The sequence below is a fragment of the Hydra vulgaris genome, chromosome 04, assembly GCF_038396675.1.
Source record: "Hydra vulgaris chromosome 04, alternate assembly HydraT2T_AEP".
Classification (NCBI taxonomy): Eukaryota; Metazoa; Cnidaria; class Hydrozoa; order Anthoathecata; family Hydridae; genus Hydra; species Hydra vulgaris.
This window is the reverse complement of record NC_088923.1, coordinates 37,087,822-37,108,696: the sequence shown is the minus strand read 5'-3', so window position 1 is coordinate 37,108,696 and position 20,875 is coordinate 37,087,822. Positions and strand designations below refer to the sequence as shown.

General features: G+C 27.4%; 1 protein-coding gene and 1 non-coding gene across 4 annotated transcripts in view; both read right to left on the bottom strand.

Annotated features, from left to right (window-relative positions):
- LOC100205903 (otoferlin) overlaps nt 1-20,875 on the bottom strand; it is a 166,983-nt gene that overhangs the window by 127,309 nt on the left and 18,799 nt on the right. For 2 of the 3 annotated variants that reach the window (XM_065796220.1, XM_065796219.1), the window contains exons 2-4: nt 3,643-3,698; nt 3,392-3,480; nt 2,248-2,347 (exon numbers count right to left, since the gene is read on the bottom strand). In XM_065796220.1, the coding sequence (XP_065652292.1) occupies nt 2,248-2,347; nt 3,392-3,480; nt 3,643-3,698 (245 nt within the window). Of the gene's footprint in view, nt 1-2,247; nt 2,348-3,391; nt 3,481-3,642; nt 3,699-7,271; nt 7,478-20,875 lie in introns of those variants that run through there. The other variant, XM_065796221.1, reaches the window with a different exon arrangement.
- On the bottom strand, nt 16,116-16,254 carry LOC124818893 (U4 spliceosomal RNA). The gene has a single exon (XR_010638322.1). It is a non-coding gene; the product is annotated as a U4 spliceosomal RNA (small nuclear RNA).

Sequence of the window (20,875 nt, the reverse complement as noted above, 5' to 3'; positions counted from 1 at the left end):
ATCACTTCTTTTGAGATCTAACATAACATACTTTAATTTTAAAAAATTCATTTTAGAAACTCCTTCAATCCTTTGCAATCAACAAGGAGAGTCATTGTTTGATTTTAATTTTTTAGGATTTAATAATTTTGTGCCATACTGCTTCACATCAAATCACTAGAGTTGCAACTTTTATTATTATTATTTTTTTTTAAATCACCCTAACACACAATATAAACAACCAAGGTTGAAATTTGAATGGGGCCAGGTTAGATAAAATATAGTTAGAGCCAGGGCTGAGTTTGTGACCAAAAAGTATATTTTTTTAATTCAAAACTCATGTTATATTTTGTATATATATACATATACAAACATCATTATGATCAACAGTATCATCATCATCATCATCATCATCATCATCATCATCATCATCATCATCATCATCATCATCATCATTATCATTTTTATTGCCATCATCATCATCAGACTTTAGACTTCCTCTTTTTCTTTCCTTAACTAAAGCTCATTCATACAATATGTAAGGCACTCTCTTCAAGTTTTCTTACTTTTACCACTACCATTTTCTCCTGAACCTCTCTACATGCTGACACCTAAATTACTTTATTCTTCTCTAATTAATGTAGCTCAATACAACATTTGTCAAGATTATGCCTCCTTTCTCGTCTTGTTAGAGTAACACCAAACATCCATCTGATCGTCTTCTCTTCTGGCAAATATTACACCATATAAATACTAAAGTTTATATAAATATTTAAAGATATTGTATCCTATTATACAATATCCTAACATATAAATATGTAAGGATATTGTATAATAGGATATAGGAAACATATGTTTATATCCATATTGTACATGTATAAATACACATCTTGGAAGCATTAATTCCTTCTGAAATAAAAGTTTGGAAGCTTTCATTCCTTCTTGTTAATTTTACATCAAGCCTCATTCTACTTCACATTTTTCACTGTCTTGACCAGTTGCTTTATCAAACCATAATCATTTTTTTTTGTCTTTTTTACAAAAATTTTATTAATTCTTAATTAAACACTTCTACAGTTTGTGCTTCAGACAAGATTTCCATCATAGTCTTAAAAAAGTGTTCTCCAGAACTCTCTTCAATTTTTGTTGAACTATTAAAAAGTGCTAAGTAAGTGGTTCCAATTTTTAAAAACTCTAGAAAACACTTTGACCTTTCTAACTATCCTACAATTAGTCTTCACTCTATTATTAGTTTCTTTATATAAAGTTTTTGAGATTATTAAATCATTTTTTTCTAATTACAGTAGTAAAGCTATTCTTGAACGCCTACACTCTTCTTTATTTTAAGTAACTTTAAGGGTACCAAAAAGTTTTATCTTTGCTTCTGTATTGTTTCTTATCTGCAATATTATCTATGATCTTCATAAAAATTTTACGTCTAAAATGGCACTATTTGCTGATGACTCAACATTATACTCTTGTCTTGACAAAAAGTCAAAACAAGAGGATAATTTAAGCATTTCTTTCTTTTTTTCTTCAAATACTATCATGATCAATGCTCAAACAAGCTATCATTTCTATTAAGATAAACCAAAACACATTCTTGCTTGGCTTCTTGTTCAACAAGTTGCATCCTTTTACTTTATCTGTCCCTTCATGCTATAAACTTTCACTAATCCAGTTTTTGTCCTTGCACATCACAAAAACCTTACAACTTTTGTTATGTTTTTCTTTTTTATACAACCTATAACTATTCAAGTCTTCAGTTAACCGTTTCCTAGCTTTTTAACTCTATCCTCTATATTAAAGTAACTCATAACTTAATAATGGTTGCTTGCAACCTTGTTGGAAGTAAATTAGATTTTAAAAATATATAAATATATACCAGTATTTAATAAATGGTAAATGTAAACATAAAACTATAATATATAAGAAATTATAAATTTTTTACTAGCCCCGGCTACCAAACCCTGCTAAACCTTATGATTTTGCTAAGGCCGGGGCGCGGTTCAAGGCTGGATTTTTAGCCGGGGCTGGAGACCCAGTCACTTACAGAAAAGTCACCACAAAAGTGTAGAGACAAGGACATTAAGCATAAAAAAAAAAGTAGATCTTTTAATGTCAATCAAATGCTTTTTAATTGGTAACCAGGAAACAGTCAGTTTTTACAGGTACTTAATGCTGATTCAATAACTTGATTTAAAACTTGCTATAAAATAATTACTTTAATACACAATAAAATAATGTAAGACTTTTAATCGAACTTACTGCCAATATTGTACTGTTTGAATCAACAAGATTTTCTGTGAGGGAAATCCATGGTTCACTAAGAATCTTTTTTAAATACATTTGAAACGTTCCTATCACCCTGATGAATAAAAAAACAAAACAAAAAATAATTGTTTACATGAAAATATATAAATAATAAAAATTTAATAATTAATAATAAGTATACGTGTATAACTTATATAAATTAGTATAACAATAAAGTATAAAAAGTATAATAAATTAGTAAATAATATAATTATTTACTCATTATTATTTACATGCAAAATTAAAGAAACTGATACATTACGTTTGTGATGTTTGCATTCCCTTTTAAAAAAGATTATAGTCAAATATTATAAACCAGTTAGAAAAATATTGTTAAAAAAAGTAGTGGCCAAAATGTTTACTTAAGATTACAATGGTACTACATTTAATTTATCTTGTTTAGTTTATTCATTTCATTCTGTTTGAATCTGAGGCATTTTGATGATATTTTATTTAACTGATTTGTAAGTTCCAAAACCTTTAGATAAGATAATAAATCTGGGGAAATTTGGGAAAGATTTTAAAATAAAAATAATAAAAATTTATTTAGGAGTAAGACAGCTACAACTTACAACATTCCATTAAGAAATTTACATAAAAAGGTAAAACTTGGGGATCAATATAATAAATATAAATATAACTAATATAATATTATATAGTATAAATACTATGTAATATTACATTAGTTATATAGCTATAAATAAAGTTTATATAATAAATATAAATATAGAACTAAAACTCTTTATTGCAGTGTTAAATTTAACACTAGTATAGTTCTCTATTTAAATTTTTTTTTTTTATCTCTAGACTTTACATTTTTACAACATAAGTGTTACTATGAAAGTTAAATGATAATAATATAACAGGATTGTCAGATTTTTGAGTCAGAATTTCAACTATTTTTCTATATTCATTATTTGAACTTTGTTTTGCTTCCAAAACAATTTAAATACCAAAAAGAGCTAGCCCTATTCCCAGAAAAGCTAATAAAATTAGCTATTAATCAATACCAGACAAGGACTGTAAATCTCATGTAGAAATTATATTTATTAGTAACATTTTTATATTTTCAACTTAGAAAGTTAAAACATACTTTTACCTGCTAGGTAACAGTTTATTGTAATTGAGAACTTGTACAAGTATGAAGTCACTTGGTTTAAGAGACCCTGTGACAGGCCAGTCAAATTCCTAAAAAAAATATATCAAAAAGAATTACAACATTTTACAAAACATCACTCTCTGCAGTTTTTTCTGTAACATTTTCGAATAATAAAAACAGTATTAAAAATAACTTTTGATTGATTGGTAAATTTAATACAGTAAATAATATTCCACAAATTTAATGCAAACCTCCTCCCAATCTGCATCAGAACAAAACTCGTATACATCTGTTGTGTATGTTTTTCCTAAAAAAAATCAAAAAATTAATCATTCAGATTACTTATCTAGACAAGTATGCCTATTACTTCTTAACAAAGTTATCACAGCTAAATAATATAACTAAATCTGATAATTGAAAAAAAAAAGTTAATAAATTTTAAATAAATGCATTAAATTTTATGCAATATAAAGTATGTAAAGCAAACCAAGTAATTGCACATATATATATAAAGTATGTAAAGCATGTAAAAAGTAATATAAGTATGTAAAGCAAACCATATATAAGTATGTAATATAAATATGTAAAGCATGTAAAAAGTAATATAAAGTATGTAAAGCAAACCAAGTAAATGCACATTAACTTTTATGCAATATAAAGTATGTAAATCAAACCAAGTGATTAAATAAAAAACTGTTTTGGTTTCTTATAAACCAACAATTTATGATAATTTATGATAATTTATAACAAATTATGATCTTTGTGGAGACTTAAAAGAATTATAGCCAAATCTTAGAAGATTTAGGTAATATCTCATAAAGTTTCTCACAAACATGGTCAGTGCTTTACTTTTAAAAAGTGTAACAAGTGTCATCACACTGCGTAGCTCATTTTTGAGTGTTATGTATGATTTATATAATATAAATATAGTTATATATGATTTAGTTTAGAATAAATAATACCTGATAATAAAATTAGCTGCCTAAAATTGATTTCTTATGTTTTTTGTTTTTTTTTTAGTTATGCTTTATTAGTGAAAAGTACTATAACTTTGAAGTTATTAACAGAAATATGTTTTGTTTTATTGTGGACATATAATAAATTTTCATAAATAACAAAATAAACTTTTTTTGTCTACCACTAGTATTAGAGTGACATTTTAGTTTTAGGTTTAGTTTCTTTTTGTATATTTAATTTAAATATAACTTTCGCTTTTTAAATTAATTTTTTGTTAAGGTTGCACAAATATCATTTGAAAAGATAAATATTTAATTTTATATGAAAAATATATCAGGTAATAATAATGTGAGTTGTTGCTTTTCTTTAATTTTCTTATATTTATTTTAGTTTATTAAAAAGTTTTAGTAACTTTTCTTTTACTAAAACCAGAATGTTAAAATATGCTATGCAAAATTGACACATAAAATAGAGGAAAAAAATGTCTGGAAAGCAACAGAATTAAATAGCATTGGTGGATCATTAAATAAAACAAGGCGAAAGCTTATGCAACTCAAACAGTTTTAATATAAATAATTCAAATTAAAAAGAATCTGGAAAAAAAGATCCATCAGCCACAACATAAAATTAGAATAATAAAAGAGATAATCAATCAGGATTAAATAGTGTAATTGTAACAACTTATAATTTATATTTATAATAATTTTTATATCAACAAACAATAAATAGTAAAAAAAAAAAAAAAAAAAACAGGAAAAAAGCATTTGCTGTTTCTTCAATGTTGCCTGAATCTTAAATGTAGGATATAGACTATCCTGAATATCAGCACAATGGTAAAACAAAGATGGCAAACAATTTTGAAAAGTATAATAAAAGCAGCGTTGTTTTTAAGTAAACATATATAGATTATGGAGGCTCAGACAAAAACTCTTTAATATCAAACTACTTTAATATTACTGTATTTTTTGACAAATCTAATTTTACCAGGTCAATGATTTTTAAAGCCTGTTTATACTGAAAGTTTTTGTTTTTATTGTTGACTGAAATAATTATTTAATTTTAATGCAGATTTTCACTGATTTTTTTTTTTTTTTTTAATTTGAGATATTAATTTTTTGTTGATGACAAGTAAAAATTAATAAACGTCTCCCCACCACCACAACCACCACCACCACCTTGTATTAAAGACTCGAGCAAATATCTTTAAAAATTTAGAAGCTGTGAAATACCAGATTTAAAAAACTGTGCTGAACCAACTTAAAAATGCCAATACAAAAATGGAGAATAGGTAATTATATAAAAATTGAGAACAGATAATTATACAAAAATGGAGAATAAGTAATTATACAAAAATGAAGAATAGATAATTATACAAAAATGGAGAATAGATATTTATACAAAAATGGAGAATAGGTAATTATACAAAAATGGAGAATAAGTAATTATACAAATAAGGTGATTAGGTACCATTATGAAAGTGGAGAGTAAATATGGAAGATAAAGTAAAAATAGAGAGTAATGATAAACATGACAACCAGTTTAAGAAATTGAACCAAATAAATGATGCGGTAATATTGATATATGTAACCTTATTTGCAAAACTGATAGTGACTGTTGACATGCAACTCTAACTGCTAAAGATAAATTTAAACAATCTTATTTTACTAAATTAATCAATATTGTCAATGCAATTCATTGCAATTCAATGCAAGTATTGCAAGAAGGATTTAAGCTGTTTAATTCTTTAAACTCAAATTTTGGTTTTCTTTGCAATAATAAAGAGCTAAAAAATATGAATACAAATGCAATCTTAAAATCAAATCAAAACTTGTGCAATTTTAGTTCACTTTCTTTTTCAAAATATAATTCAGAAGATAATTTATGAATTCATTTTAGAAAAATTAGATACAAATGCATATGTCGTATACCAAATAATTTTAACAAAACTCATTTCTGTAGTTCACAGTAAACAATAATTTTCAAAACTAAACTAATTAAAAATTATTAATAGTCTAAAATGCAATAGAAAAGACTTTCTTGATTAGCAACACTGTCAATTAAAAATGCAATAATGAAAACAACTGATTACAATTATATATTTTTGATGAATTTGCAACAAAAAATGTTATATATTTTTTTTTTCTTTTTTTGAACAAGTTTTGAAAAAAAATTCAATAAAATTTAAAAAAATTATATTTAGTATTTGAGCAGTGGTCCAAGAAATTACATAGTGACTCCAAACAAGATAGTGCATACTGCAATAGACTACATTGAGCTTTATGTTTTCATTTGCAAAAAAAATATATCTTTTGAAAAAGGTTAAGACAATTTAAAACTTTTTATCTTTGATTTTTTTCAAATTTACTTTGAAACCATGATTTTAAAAATCAAAAATATTTTTTAAACAACAAAAAGGTTTTATATTCAAAAATACTTTTGACATGTAAAAAACTTTTATAAAGCTTTTATTTTGTTTTTTGCCTGTTACACTTTTCATCACGATGAAATTTGTGTGAGTGTGTGTGTATGTGCAATTTTTGGATTTTTTTTGTCATTTTTATTAGATTTTTGAAAACTTATTAATTTTCTTTTATTATTATTACTATTCTAGGCTGCATATTATACTTAATTATTAAATTAATAATTTTATTAATGACTCGATTCAAAATTTTAAATTTATGTAGTTTAAACTGTTGTGTTTGTATTGAATTGATTAATTGTACACAATATTATTATTTTTTAATTAAATTATAAAAAATTAGCCAAGACTAAAATTTTCAGAAAAAATATTAAACCCAGTTGTTTAGGTTTAATACGGCCTTTATGGACGACCTAAAAATTGAAATTAATTTTTGAAAAATGTATTTTTAGTATTGTGAAGCATTGTTAGTATGACGTAATAGTCAACAAAACAGATATTTACCTCGATCATGAATTCTCTAATTTTGAATGCAACAATTTTAAATAGGTGCATGCTAACACTTAGTTGTTAACATTGGGTTAAACTTGAAGTCAACTTTATTAATATTCTTTTAAGTTTATTAAAATTTCTAGCTTTTGAATACATATATAAAATTTGATAATGTAGTAAAATATCACCAATATATTGAAATTTGAACTTTCAATATTATCTACAACTAAAACTAAAATTTCAATATTATCTAATATAAAACTAAAATTTGATAATGTAGTAAAATATCACCAATATATTGAAATTTGAACTTTCAATATTACCTAACCAGATAGATTTTAGAATCTAAAATCTATCTAAAATTTAGATAATGCTGATGTCGTTTACTTTCGTTTTTAAATTTTTTGATTTCTTGGGATTTTTTTAAATGCATTAAAAATTAAACAACTTTGGCGCTGTAATTTAATTTTAAGGATTTTAAATTTAAAGCAAAAAAGACGGATTTTATTATTTTAATGTTTTAGTGATATAATATTTTAGTTCTAAGTAATAATTACTTTATTAAGTTAAACTTTGAGTATAGTAAAAAAAAGAAGGAGCAAAATCGACAAGTTTTGTTAAAATATTAATACTTTAATATTACTGTATACTGTATATAGTACTTTAATATTAATGTAAAAAACAGGTATGTCACCCTTCCCGCCTTCCCTTTTTTTTTTAAGATCTCTTCTATATACAGACTGTATAACTACTACTATATTATAGTGTATAGTCTTCATTATAGTGCACTATATTATAGTATATATAGTCTAAATTAGAGTGCGCGGTATTAATAACGATATTAAATTTTAATAGTGTTAATACTGCTTTTGATTTTGTTGCAGAACTAAATATCCATTTAAAATCAGAAACGGGAGCGGAAAACTGAGTTAAACTATTCTTTTCTATAAATTCAAAACCAATTTATCTTTCTATTAATTATTCTAAGCTGCGCAAATTAATGCGCACCTCCGTTGCATGCGTACGTTCTTTTTGGTTGCGAAAGCGCTTTTGCTTAGATTAAAAATAGATTTTTTTTTATTTTATTTATTTATTAAAAATTAGGTGAAATCGAATTAAAACAAACTCCGCACAGCGGCCTTGTTTGTCAAGGTTCGTACTTCGGAGTTATAGAGTTCAGAGAGTGTTGCAACAACAACTACAGTAGCCTCCTCGACTATAGTAGCCTTCTTGGCCTTTGGGAGGTGAGTTAACATGAAAAAAATAATAGGGTAGGGTGGGGCAAGAAGTCTTTTTGCTTATGTGAGAGTATCATAGAACGGTAATGTTTTATCCCTCTATAATACTATTCATAAAGTTAAAATAAAATCGTGGAATATAAAATGTTTTTAATATTGCTGGTAGGTGAGGTTTAAATCGGTTTATTACTTTTTGGAGTATTTTGTTAGTAAGTTGCTTCTAATTTTGAATGTTTATTGGATTAGCATTACTTATGCAATTAAGGTAAGAAATGTGTTGTTTTATAGATAATTTATCCGACAATAATATATAGCCAAGAAATTTTATAACTTATCAATAAAATTAATTTTATTTGTATTAAACTTGCACTCACTACAGATGAGGCAAGATGTCCTCGGTTCCGTGGGGTAAGATGCCCTCAAAGGGCTTCTTACGTCGTGGTTTTACGGAATTTCTACCATTTTTAAAGTGTGTTAAGCACATAAAAACGTTTACTAATTTAGTTATTGACAATGTTTATATGTTGGTTTATATGTTGGTTTATATGTTGGTTTATATGTTGATAACTATTATACATATTTATAAATAGCTTTTTAAAATAATTTTATATATTAAGTAAATGTTATAATGTATATGCTAAGTAAAATGAAGCTATATCACATGCTATTGCTGTAATTCAATACATATTTGTAAAACTTTTACAAATATGCATCGCATTCTGCTGAATGAAGTTGTATTAATACAACTTCATATATTATTACATGCGCATAATACAATTTTTACTAAAAAAAGCTGTGTTTAGCATGCAATATCATATTAATGATTGCAACATCGTGTTATTGTTAATAATCTTGAGTAATTTTGTATGTACATGTAACTTTAGTAAGTTCTTATTTAACTCAAAGAGAGTTAATTTATAGATGTTATGTAATGTATAAAATAATAATGTATTGAATAATTATAAAATACTGTTTATGTGTTTGTATGTTTATATAATTAAAATTTTAAGGTTTTAATATTTCTTTAGATACATATTTAAATATTACAAATAATGGTGAGAAATTATATGCGAAAAACACAGAGAGGTGCAACAAATAATAGAATAAAGTCAGCATTAGATGTAATAAAGATGGGCTGCTGTCTAAAGAATGTTGCATCAGAATTTAGTATTAATAAAAAAACATTACAATGTCATCGAGATGGAAAAGTAAAAGTAGCTGGTGGTTTGTCTCTGGGTGGAAAATTTCCTGTTTTTAGTAAAGAATTTGAATTAAAGATTGTCACACAAGTTCAGATTATGGAAACAGCATTATTTGGCTTGACAACAATAGATGTGCGTCGCCTAGCATATGATTTTGCTAAACAAATGGGAATCGATAATCCTTTTAATAAAGAGTCAAAAATGGCAGGAGTGGATTGGCTGCGAGGATTCATGTCTCGCAATCCACAACTTTCTATTCGAACTCCACAAGCCACCAGTATAAGCAGAGCCATTGGCTTCAATAAACCAAAAGTAAATCAGTTTTTTTCAGTATACAAATCATTATTTGAGGAACATAAGTTTTCAGCCAAACAGCTCTGGAATATGGATGAAACTGGATCACAAATGTGCATAAGCCAGGAAAAATAATTGCAACGTAAGGCAAACGACAAGTTTCGAAAATAACTAGTGGAGAAAGAGGTGCTACTGTGACAGTTGTGTGTGCAATGAGTGCAAGTGACACTTATGTCCCACCCTTATTTATATTTCCCCATAAGCGAATGACTGATAGGCTGGCTGTTGGTGCACCTTCAGGCTCAATTATTAGAGTTAGCTCCTGTGGATGGACTGATTCATCTTTATTCATTGAATGGTTAACACATTTTATTGCTGTGACTCATGCATCTAAAACTAATGAGCAATTAATTGTACTTAATGCTCATCGCAGTCAGAAAACACTTGAGGCCATTAACTTTTGTCATGACAATGGGATCCATCTCATAACCCTTCCACCTCATTGTACACACATGATGCAACCTTTAGATCATACATTTTTTAAACCATTGAAAGTTGGCTACAATACAGCAGCAAGCAGCTGGATGTTATCACATCAGGGGCGTAGAATTTCATTTTTTGACATGGCAGGTATTTTTGCAACTGCCTACAACTTTACTGCAAACATTGACAAAGCAATCAATGGTTTTAGATGCTCTGGTTTATACCCAATAAATGACCTTATTTTTAATGATGAAGCCTTTGAAGCAGCTTTGCTCACTAATGAAGCTGAGCCATTGAAAATCTGTCAGCAATCTAGTGAATTGCCTAACTTGCCTCTTGTTGCACCTATACAGTTGGCAAATTTCATGAGCACAACAACTGCTGCAAAATTGAAGGCTGTTGATGATGCAGTTTTGCCAATTGTTGATGAGTATCTTTGCCTTAATTCTCCCTTAAATATTTTGGAAAAGATTTTTCCGCGTCCCAAAATTCTTGTTTTAAGACAATGAAAGAAAAAAACAGAGTCAGCTGAAAACCTTACTTCTTCACCTTTCAAGAAGCGACTAGAAGAGCATGAAAACAATGTAAAAAAAAGCAACAGTAGTCATATTGCGTAAAGAAAAAGCTGCACTTAATAAGGTGATCAAGCAAAAAATGAAATCAATAAATTTGAAGACAAAAAAGGTGAAAAAGCCTGAAAAGCAGAAAGACCTAATGGCATAAAGAAACAAATGAAAAGGAAGAAAGATATGGTTTCTGCCTCTGAAAGTTTTATCACTGATACAACTCTATGCACCATATGCTCTTGTCCATACAATGTGCCACCATTTGATGATTGGACACAATGTAGTAAATGTACATCTTGGTACCACTTTTCATGTGGTCCAGATGATTCAGACTTATGCTACTACTGTGAATCATAATCATGTATATGTTATTTGAACAATTATGTTAGTGATATAAATTAAAAAAAGTTATTTTTCTTCAAGACAATTGCATAGAATAATTGCAGTGTTTATATTTCAGTTATTTTAATAAAATGTAAAGAGTTTTTATAAAAAACTATTAATAGCTTTTATTTTAACTGATAGTTATTTTTAACAACTGTTTTAAAAGTTTGGGGCAAGATGCGCTCTTTGGAGCATTTTCCCCACGGCTGGGGCAAGATGTCTCTTTGCACAATTATTAGTTTTTTTAATTTTAAAGTTTATCACCAGTAATAAAGTAGTTATTTTATCTTACCAATGTCTTCTCTTATAAGTAAACTTTGATATTAAAAAGAAAAATTACTAGAAAATGTAAGAGTATTTGTTATATACGCTAAAGTTTGTTAAGGGGAGCCCCACCCTACCCTAGTAATAATGTTATCAAAATGATCTTAGATAAACACAATTTAGTAAATAGGTTTTGAAACCAATGGTGTGCGCTTCATATTAAATGTAACTAGATCAATGTATTAACTGTATTATGCAGATTCTAGCTTTGATTTAGACTTTTCTACTATCTAATTGAGGTTCAACAGTTCTAGGAAAAATCCTCAGAAACAATCCTCACGAAATAATTTCTTGAAAACTTATATATATTAAAAATTTATCACTCCAAAATAATATATGTATATCAGCCAATGCGGTTTTTTTTTTTTTTTTTATATCTTACTTTTATGAGGAGAGGACAACTAGTTTTAATGCGGTGCTAATGAGTGGCGTAGAGGTCATATTTATATTATTTTTTATATTTTCTTGTTAGAAGAATTTTGTGTGTGTAATATGTTTCGTTGTTAAAGAATGTTTACATTGTATATACATATATCGAAATTAATGGCTTGAGCAAGAAGGAGACACATTTTGCCTTATTGCCGAGCCCCATACATAAAAGAAAATTTAACATAATCGTAACATACAAATATCTATATATAAAAAAACATAAATCGGAATTAAAACAGAAAATAACTATGAAAATTAAGAAATTCAAAATAGCAAATAATAAAAAAGTGTTAAAATGCTTACAACCGCAAAAAATTTTTTTTAAGAAACACTTAAACAAAAGTTTTTGAATAAAATAATAATATAAAATTTCATAACTGACATAATGATGAATTTTTAACATCATCACTTTTAAAGTATATGCGCAGATTATTTGAAATTATGCTTTTTGCGGTTGACTAAATCTGAACATATTTCCAAGCACTAGCGTTAATATATTCTGATGTCGAATCCAGTTAATTTTTTTAACGATATTATCTATTTGTGTTCTTGTACCAAAAAAATACCGTGCTTTTCAATTAAAAAAAATATTTTGTAACTATCTTTAACTGATTACAATAGATAAATTAACACTTAGATTATTGTAAACTGATTTTTTGTTGATCTATGAGATCATTTCCGGTCATGGAAATGACCTCATAGTTAACTTTAGTCAAAATATCTTAAGAAAAATATTAAGAAAAATATTAGGAAAATATGTAAAAAAATAATTTTAAAATGTACTTTTGAGGTTTAGAGTTTACAGTTAGGTATTGGATCAAAACTCAAATTACTAGAACCATTCAAAATGTTTTGAGTTATTGACTCATAGCCAATGGTGAGGGAGAAGTTGCCGTAGCTAGCTATTTACTCTTCTCTTTTTTCTAATGGTTTCTCACAAGAACTCTTTATTTCGAGTAGCTTCTGAGGGTTTTTTTCGCTCATCACACGCTTTAAATTCTTTTGAATAAATTTTACTTTAAGCACAGCAAAATTGAATTTTTTTTTTACAAAATATTTTTCTTTAAAAAAATACGTTTCTTGTTTTAAGAAATCCATATTCCACCTTGTAATTTATTTCTAAAAAGAAGAAATATATTTATTGTTTTAAGAAAAATATATCCTACCTAGTAATTTATTTTTTAAAACAAGAAGTGTATTTCTTTTTTTAATAAATAAGTTTCTTAAATTATGGTTAATGGATTTACGACTTTGCTGTGAGTTCGATGAGTTGTTAGCAACCTCGAAAGCTTTTACAAGCTTTGAAAATCAACTTTTTGAACTTTTTTTAAATTTTTTGAACTTTTTTTATTAAATTTTAAACTTTAAAAATCAAACTTTTTGGATACAATAGTATCCAAAAAGTCTGAGGTATTCTACATTTAATTTTGACAAGATAAAATCAAAGTGCTCTTTCTATTGATTTCATATCTATTATATTTCTAATGATTTTAAGAAAAGTTTGTCGGTGGAAAGAAAAATCGGCTTTGAGTTACTTTCTATGTTTTTCACATCTGAATTTAAAACTTTTTGCAAACCATTGTTACTAAACAATTTGATACTTTTATGACATATATTCTTCTTAAATAATAAGACTAAAATATCGATTTAGGGGAAACGTAACTTGAATTTCATGTAGCAAAATGTCATTGCTAAAGACCTGGCGTGCAAAATAGCTCCATTTTTTTAAATTATAGCCTAATGCATAAGGTAAAATAGGATCATTATAATGGTCTGATTTTTTCCCACAAATTTACAAAAATCTCTGTACTTCTCATAAGTCTAAATGTTAATAATTTTAAAATTTATTTAAATTTTTTTTTTTTTTTACATTAAGGTATTTTAAAGTGATACAATTTTATCTTTACCCTACTATTTCTTTACCTTTTAGGGCCTATTAGGTTCTTGCAGGTTTTAGGCGCCAATAGAGCCTACTTCTCTAACTAGGTGCCCTTAACACACCGGTGATTAAATTGCAACAGTACCGTCTCATTGTTTACATCAGCACCAATCCAGCTCTCCAACATAATGGTGGGATATTAACAAGAGTAACGGTCGACCATGAAACTAACCTAATCCTTCACAAACCCCTTTTAAAAAGCCAGTAATTGAAGTGGGTGAACAGTTTGAGATTAAAAAAAATTAGATCTTCAGATCAAAGGTCAAAGAATTAGGTCTTGAGATCAAAGAAATTAACGAAAATTGCTGTGTATTAGGCCTCCACGCATTCAAATTTAAAAACTACTTTTTTTTAATTTCATAACAAATTTGTGAGTTTTTAAAATACACCAGTTAACAAATATAATAATAAAAATGCGCACAATTGGTTTAAATAAAAAACCTTTTATACTTTGTAATGACGTAAGTATATAACTAATGATTTGTAAGTTTCGATTCGCGCCGATCGTTTGAAAATGCCCTTAAAAACTCAAAAAATACAAAAAAAGTTAAACTTTAAAAGGGTGACGCGAGTCTAAATAGTCATCTAAAATAAAAACTAAAGTATTTTCATTAAGAAAACAACTCCTTGGGAACGTTTTGAAACACTGCGTGAAATAAAATTTGTACATGGGGGTCATAGTGGGAAAGGCCAATGTATATCAGAAGCAGATACAGCATTTTTTTTAAATTTGTAACCCCTTCAAATTGAAGGGGTTCACAAATTTTATAAGGTCATAGTTTTAAAGGCTAAGAGATTATTGCTTGAAATTTAAAGCTAATCGATGAATCTAAATTTTGTTAAAAATTTCAAAAAAAATATTTTATCAATTTGTTGCTTTTACGTTTGGAGCATTTGAGGCCAAAATTTTAGAGCTTTTTTGTTCTCAGGCTCTAATCATCGCATTGTATTGCAAAGTATCCTTATTTGACACAAGTGTAAGCTTATAAATGTTTGAAATTTGTTCCATGTCTGGAAGTTGACTCAAACCAAAAAATCTCAAGCATCATTTTATAGCTTAGTATTATTATTGTAAAAAAACACAATTTAATTTAGTTTTACTTTTGAATAGATCAAGGTTTAAAAAAGCGCCGCCTCAAGGCTGTGAGGCGTGCCTCGCAAAAACCTCGCCAAAAGCGCCTCACGCCTTGAAGGGGCGCTTTTTAAAACCTTCTATACTATATATTATATTGATACTATAGAAAGATTGTTCAGATTATTATTATTATTATTATATTATTTAATACTATTTAAGTACATTATTTGCATTATTTTTTATATATTACTACGAAATACTAAAAAATATAATGTAAAGTTTACATTGTATATTTTTTAGTATTACTTATAAATGATATAAGTTGGTGGTACATTATTTGCATTGAAAATAAAGTTCTTATAAATAATACAATAATAAACCTAATAATGTTTTACTTATACCAATATAACCTATACAAACGTAAAATGATGCTTTTATAAAATAACAATACTTACCTATTTATATCTTAAAGTTAGAAAAGTTGCAAAAAATACTTTTCTTAATTATAAACAAACAAAAAAAGTTTGAATGATCGATATTTTTACAAATCGCGACGTTGGAATTACGTTGTTTTATCTCCACATTTTTTAGTTTTGAGATAAAACGATTTAAAAAGTAAAAACTTCAGGAAACAGCATATAAATTTTTTTTATAACTTTTGTTTTCTCCGCAACTTTTTTACTTATAAGTAAGGTTTCAATTCAATAGAAAAATATTATTTTGAGGAACAACACTATTAATAACTCAATTTTATCAAAAAGGAAGGATAAAACATGATAATTCTAACGTCGCGAAATGAAAATATTTCCGAGCGAAGCAGCTGCTTTGCATCATTGTTGTTTTTTTAATAGTTAATAGTGCATTTGAAGGCACGAGGAAAATACTGAGTGACTTCGGTAAATTTTACATTGCTGACTGAAGGCCCACTAATGGACCGTTAAAAATTGCTTAGCCGACGATATTTCACGTCGTCTAGCGGGGTATTGGGAAAAGTTTTCAACTAGCAATAACCACGACTCGGTTTAACCTCATTGTCTATGGTAATGCCACTGCGCAAAGCTATCAGAGCAACTTTGCGCACAAAATCAATTTAGTATAACTTTGCGTTACTTGTGGGGCACAATTTTTACCAAATTTTTTTTTCCTTTGTTAATTGATACTTGTGCTGTCTGAGTGCAAAATTCGCGAAGTAAAATAAAAAATAAGAATAAGAAAAATGTTTAAAAAATTTAAAATAAGAAAAAAAAATCATAACAGCAACTAAAATTATTCAAAGAATTATTTGTTTGAATAAAAAAATTAATTCAAGAATTATCTAAAGAATCTTGTTTTAAATCTATCGTATAGAGTTTCTACAAAAGTCTCTTTTATATATGAAAACCCCATTTTTATATTTATTTAAACATAACTTTTTTCATTTTCTTTTTTATTGGTAAGGATGCATGACTAAATAAATTTGACATATTTGAGGATACATTTGAGTTCAAATAATAATTTGTAAACTTGTTTTTTGAAAAATTTAATAAAGTGAGACATCTTAAATTATTTTTATTTGTTTAACTTTATTTGGTTTGCGGTTACGTGTTTTTTTTTAATTATCATTTGTTAAATATTTCCGCGATGATCGAATTGCGTCACTAAAAAACAAAGCAAAATTATCTTTGACAAACTTTTTAAAACGCTGTATTTACTAAGCTAATAATATTATTGCGGTTAGGAATTGCCCAATATAAGTTTAATTGTTAAATTTAAAAATTAAATTTTATTGCTCATATATATAACTTTCCGTACCCGTAAAATACGGGTCTTTAACAAACCTATTATTTCTATACTTATCTATTCCACTCTGATCATTTCTATACGCATTCCTTATTTAGACTAGTATTTTTTATATATTCAATAATTCGTTCTGAAAATTTGCTTTCAGAGCAAAAAAATTAACATGTGCACCTATTCCGCATTTATAGAGATTCTTATAAGAGATTTATAATTAAGTTCGTTTTTCTCCTAAACGCATATCATTGATAGCTCAGTGGTTTAGTGCGCTGTCATCAGTGTCGTTTCGGAGGGTTTAAGGCTCAGCGTAATAAATTTAGAAATTTTTTTAATCTTGCTTATATATTTATAGCAAAATAATAATAATTTAGCAAAAAAGTAAAAAAAAAAAAATTTTAATATAAAATTTTAAAATTTTCTCATTTTATAGATATATTATACGCGATTGTTTCATATACTGCCGGCAAACTCAAATATGCTAAAAACGTTTACATTTACAGATACTTGTACGTAACGCTATACAAATGGTAGAACTAAGTTAAACTTAGACCATTAAAAACTATAAGCCATTGTTATAAAACGCTTTTATAACGCTTATAAAAATATTCTGCAGCAACGATATTTGGTGTCTGATAAAACTCTTATACGTCAATATCGCTTTTGCATTTATCTAACATTTTTTGATGGGGTGACAGGAATAATGTCGAAAAAATGAATTTCGGAGTAGTGTATATTAAAAAGTCCTAATGTCGCAAAAAAAAGGAGTAGTGTCGCAAATGAATTTAAGGAATAGTGTCGAAAACAAAAAAAGGAATAGTGTCGCAAATAGTAAAAGAAAAAGTGTCGCCAATTAATTTAATGAATAGTGTCAAAAACAAAACAAAAAAGGAATAGTGTCGCAAATAATATAAGGAAAAGTGTCACAAATAGTAAAATCGGAATAGTGTCGAAAACATTAAAAAGGATTAGTGTCGCAAGTAGTAATAAGGGAATAGTGTCGCAAATAGTAAAAACAGAATTGTAGTCGGAGAGTTAGCGAAAAATAGGGTCAAACCCAGACAAAAATAGTATAAAGCTGAACTTTGACAGAACCCAGTAGACACGCCGACGTCTATATGACGTCGAAAAGATGTCTTTTTAGGACGTTTAGGACCGGTTCGAAATGGCAACGCCAGATGACGTCTTTATAGGAGTTATAAGAACGTCTTTTTAAGACGTAAATAAGACGTCTTTTTGCGACTTTATTAAGACGTTCAGAACTGGTTTTAAATGGCAACGCCGAATGACGTCTTTTTAAGACGTAATTAGGACGTCTTTTTAGGACAAAATGAAGACGTGTTTTTCAGACGTCTAAAAGTCGTAAATTTAGAATGATCAGAATTAGTGCTAAATGGAAACGCTAAATGACGTTTTTAAATAACCTAGTTTAGCCGTCCTCATTTTCGACGTCTAAAATACGTGTTTTTACATGACTTTTATTCATAGGTTAGGTTAAAATTTATGCTTTCACAGAATTTTTTGAAAATAAGTAAAAATTAACAATTTGTTTAAATTTTTTAATAATATAACTGTGCTAGGTTTTATATACTATAATTTTAGCTTTATGATTTAAATGACTCGGTTTTTTTTTTTTTTTTTTTTTTTTACTTTTATTACAAAATAATAAATATTTACAAGTTTTTATAACATTAACTAAGTTTTTATGTTTTTACAATATATGGTATTACAAAGCTAGCGTAAATATATACATTTTTTGTTTTTTCAAATTTTATTACATTATTTTTGTATTTTTAATTTTTTATTTCTTTGTGTTTTTTGGTTTTATATTTTTTTGTTTTTAATTTTTTTTGCCGTTGTGCGAAAAGAAATCAAGAGTTTAGATTAGGTAAAAAGAGAGAAGAAATTTCAAATATGGTTAAGGAGAGGTTCATAAGGAAAAAGAAAGATTTATATCCAAAAAAATTAAAAAAGGAATTACAGGACTTTTACATAAACATTACGTTACGAACACTATAGATAAAAAAATTAATGTGCTAAAATAATATTTCATATATTAAGGTCTGGCAGTGATTTGCTAATTTTATATAATAATAAGTTTGTTGTATAACATAAAAAAATTGCAAGAGGGAAGAAAGTCTTTACTAAACATACCACGAGCCGTTGTTTTATTTCAGCTCATATGTTTAGTTTCAGACTTCCATTCTCTACTTGACAGAAAACATTTTTTATACAAAAATACTCACAGAAAATGTCCGCGGTGTTTCTGCGGACATGATAATTATATTTTAAGGTAATAATATTCCTGATGTTCCTGATTATTACCCTGATCACTGCCATTGGGTCAATTTTTTTGTTACTAAACATGTGGTGGCATCTACTGATCCATATTGCACTCATGATGGTTTGAGTGAGTGTCAACAGCAGCTGCGAAGTGGGGCTTTTCTCCGATAAACTCGCTGTTTCAATCGAGAAAACCGAATTTATCGGAGAAAAGTTGTTTCGGGATGTCAAGGAGTTATATACATGTTTAAAATATTCCCAAATTTCAACAGAAGGAGGACAGTAGGCAAAGATATGCATGTTGTCCTCGATTTTACCACAAGTTTTGCATTTGTTATTTTTGACGATCTGTTGCCTTGTGCTTTTGGCTAGCAAGGCCGCAGAAGGTAAACTGTTGTGTAAGAAACGAAAGAGGATGTTTTGAGTCGGTCCGCATGAGTGGGAGGTGAAGTTTTTTTTCCAAATTTGGGTCCACGGCATTGTTGTTATTGTTGAACTGTTCCAAAAAAGTTCTGCTGGTACGACTGTCTTTTTGTTTTTTGCCACTTCTAAGTAAAAATTTTTTGTTGTTTTTAGGGGAATGTTAAAAAGGGACCCGTTTTTGCCTAATATTTCTTTTGTTGTTTTGTAGTACTGACACGTTTTGTTGTCCCAGTGTTTCGGAAAATTGTCCTGCTTTAAAAAGTTCCAGCTTAGGTTTTGGTTCGTAAATGACTCGGTTTACCCTCATTGTTTATTGTAATGTTAATGCGCACAGCTTGTAAAACTATGAATAAAAGTTTTATAAATAACAATGTATGCTTCTTTTGAATTGCTTGTGGGACGTAGTTTATTTGAAATTTAACTTTGTGATAATAAAAGGTATAGTCATTATAATTTTTAATGGCTGTCTTAGAAAAATTTTTTTAATAAGTGTTTGAGCTAAATGTTTTGATATAACTTTTTATTTTTGACAAAAGTTTGATAAAGTTAATATTTTCTAAAATAAATAGTTTCTAAATGACTTTTGTTAATTTTTCTTCTTCTCATTTTTAGGCAGAATAAAGATGTCAAAAATTTTTAATTAGTCTTAAAATCAATTAAAAGCAAAATACATCAACTGAACCGAACTTTAAATTTGAATAAAAAATAAGAAAACACGATTTGATACGATTTTTTTTTAATTTTTTTTTTATTAAACTAACTTGTTGTGCCTTGAGCTATTTGCCTTTTTACACATTTTATTGGTTTTATTGTCATATTCGTAATCTTACGACGTTAACTGTTTAATTTTTTTTTGGCTATCGTTTGCGGTTTGAACGCAAACAATAGCCATTTCATTCAAAAAAAAAAAAAATTTGTGGCGCGAAAAAGTACTTCGAGCACACGCAAAGAGTTTTTAATTAATTGACATTAATCCCACATCTGAACGAAGTTAAGGAGAGATTCGAAGAAAAAGATATCGCGTTTAGGCCCTTTCGATTTCAAAAAATGCCTTTTTTTTGTGAGCGTTCTGATTGGTTTATTTTTCTAAAAATCTTGAAGCTCATTGTACTATTTTGTTTACAAATATTCGGTGATTTTAATGTTATGAGTGAAAATTAATGCAAAAACTTCGATTTTAACTTTTTTACTGTTTATGGAAAG